The sequence below is a fragment of the Penaeus chinensis genome, chromosome 23 (genome assembly GCF_019202785.1).
Source record: "Penaeus chinensis breed Huanghai No. 1 chromosome 23, ASM1920278v2, whole genome shotgun sequence".
NCBI lineage: Eukaryota > Metazoa > Arthropoda > Malacostraca > Decapoda > Penaeidae > Penaeus > Penaeus chinensis.
The window spans coordinates 19,608,156-19,610,655 of NC_061841.1; the positions used below are offsets into that span (position 1 = coordinate 19,608,156).

The 2,500-nt window shown below is 38.8% G+C and overlaps 1 protein-coding gene across 1 annotated transcript in view; it reads right to left on the reverse strand.

Annotated features, from left to right (window-relative positions):
* Nucleotides 1-2,500, reverse strand: part of LOC125037297 (calcium-activated chloride channel regulator 4A-like) — a 20,044-nt gene that overhangs the window by 13,900 nt on the left and 3,644 nt on the right. The window contains exons 3-7 of the mRNA XM_047630365.1: nucleotides 2,439-2,500; nucleotides 1,439-1,557; nucleotides 791-899; nucleotides 368-598; nucleotides 1-135 (exon numbers count right to left, since the gene is read on the reverse strand). The exon at nucleotides 1-135 is cut by the window's left edge and continues 165 nt beyond it; the exon at nucleotides 2,439-2,500 is cut by the window's right edge and continues 41 nt beyond it. Of these exons, the coding sequence (XP_047486321.1) occupies nucleotides 1-135; nucleotides 368-598; nucleotides 791-899; nucleotides 1,439-1,557; nucleotides 2,439-2,500 (656 nt within the window). The remainder of the gene's footprint in view (nucleotides 136-367; nucleotides 599-790; nucleotides 900-1,438; nucleotides 1,558-2,438) is intronic.

Below are 2,500 nucleotides of genomic sequence, written 5' to 3' on the forward strand. Positions count from 1 at the left end.
GCTAAAGGAAACTCCTATGAGGTGAGGGTACAGGATGGGCCACACAGGAGTGCCATCAGCAGCTGCAACCAGGTCCTCCGAGTTTATCTTCATGTTCTCTGTCACCAGTATCACCGTACCTTCTGCACCTAACACCTAAATGAGGTGAACATTTATCATTGTGTGAAAATATTACCATCTGGTTTATTATAAACTTTAAATCTACGTGACTGCGTCCAAATTATATGTCCACTCTATGCATTTGCACCAATGAGATAAAAGATAATAATCAACTGTTTTAAATCACTGTGTAAAACATACGTCCTATTAAGAATTACAACTTGAACAAACATCAGAGGACTCTTAACAACAGCGAACATTGCATTACCTGTTTAGCTTTAGATATTCCTTCAGCCACCTTCTTGTTCTCAGCGTTTTGTGGTGAATTAGGAACTTTGTTTGCCAGTGGTTGCCTGTTTGCACTATCAAGCGTGACGAGTTCAGAATCTATAGTTGCAGAGTCTGTGAAGCTCACGAGGCCTACCTGCATCCCATCCGTTGCCTCAGATAAGATGAATTGCCTCACCGCATCACGCAGATAATTCCATGTGTCTGCACTCTATGAAAAAAAGAACATGTTATTATTCGCTCATTCGCAATTGAGGAGAAGAAATCAATGAAATGACCCCTTATTCTTACAACCTAACCTAACTAAGAATACTTGTTGTTATTAAGTAAGACTTATAAACTAGCCACAGTTTCCATGATGTAATGTGTGAATAGCAGACAGAATAGGCAGGCATCAGATTACTTTTCCCATTGGTGCGGTGACGTCTAAGAGGAATACAAGTTTCTTTCCTGCCGTTTGTGATGTTAACCGTTTCACAAGGAAGCTCGGTGTAACTGACGCACCCGGAGACCTGTGATGGGAAAGGTTTTGGTCCGTTATTGTGCAACTCTGTTTATGTGTATGTTGCGTCAGCCATTCTGGTAATGATTTGTGTATTTTTTGTCAACCTTTCTCATGATTCCCAGTTTCGTTAGAGTTGCGATGGATTATTCTCGTTCAAAGATTTCTTAAAGTGCAGAGCTCCAAAAATTGAGAAAAAAAATCACAGTTCTAAAATTCGTTGTGGTATCTTATCCAGGTCTAAGAATTGTGATCTTTCAGAAGGAGTAAAAGTAAATAAATTCTGTACAACTTTTTAAACTATTTTATAGCAATTCCATTGCTTGCACTGCACCTTCATATGCTGTAGTAACCATTTGTAAAGGAGCATAATATTCAAGGCTAACTTGAAAGAATCTGTTTTTAAAGTTATCTTTGAAGGGTCTATTCCATTCTGCATTTAGAGACTTAACTTCTGTTCTACATCTATCACTGAAACTAACTTTCCCATGCTTTCTATGATGTTAAAGTAAACTCCGGTAACTAAAATCAGGCAATCTGTTTACTCACGTGCCAGTAATATCTGAATGATCCTTTATCACATCCCAAGTGCTCCTTTTCTCGCACAGAAGGTTATGTTTGGTAGGAACATCGGCCACATGGGTTTCGCTGGTGCAGAAGTTAACTACCTGTAATGCAAGTGGTGTACGTTAGACGACATGTGATCAGATCAAATATTATGTTACTTTTTTGTGTTAAGGGCCACTGCTTCAATTTTCTTTCAGTTAGAGCAGTCTATATTCTTAACAGGAGTGAAATATACATTCAAAGGTATCATGAATGATGCAGTACCAATGCAAAACATAACCATTACCTCACCTTATCTTTCATATTTTACTGCCGGGACACTCAAGTTTATATAGGGAAATATATTTATTACAAAAGTAATTGCAGAACTAAAGACATTCAAGCAGTTTCTTATTGTACGTAACTTTATTACGAGACTGGAAGAGCTTTGGTTCAGACGTCAAGTGATAATGTGCGATACAATTACATGATCCCCGTCTATGACACTTACGAAAAGGGGTCCTCCTACATGTCTAGAGTGAACAGACTATTGCTATCTTTTATGTTTAGAAACCAATCAGAAAAACCGTCATGAATCCCATCCAACTCACTCTCTCTCTCTCTCTCTCTCTCTCTCTCTCTCTCTCTCTCTCTCTCTCTCTCTCTCTCTCTCTCTCTCTCTCTCTCTCTCTCTCTCTCTCTCTTTCTCTATCTATCTATCTATCTATCTCTCTCGGACCTCCTGAGAGCAGGCTGATCTCGATAAGAAGGATTTGTATATAAACCAAGATGGCTGACGACATTGAGTAACAGTTTTTTATCAGTCTCAAAAAAATCTGCTGAAAATATGTACATAATTGTTAACATGAGGATGTGCGTAACTATTGTCTTTAAGTGAGATGATGAAAACAAACTTCACTGCGGTATTCACTATTTTTGCAGAGCATTGTAGTACGTCCTTACACAGAAGAACTGAATTGAACAGACAACTACAGACACTTACGGAACTAAGGAAAGGGGTGGCAAGGAGAGAAGAAGTTACTTCTGTTGTCTCGTCTGCACTGG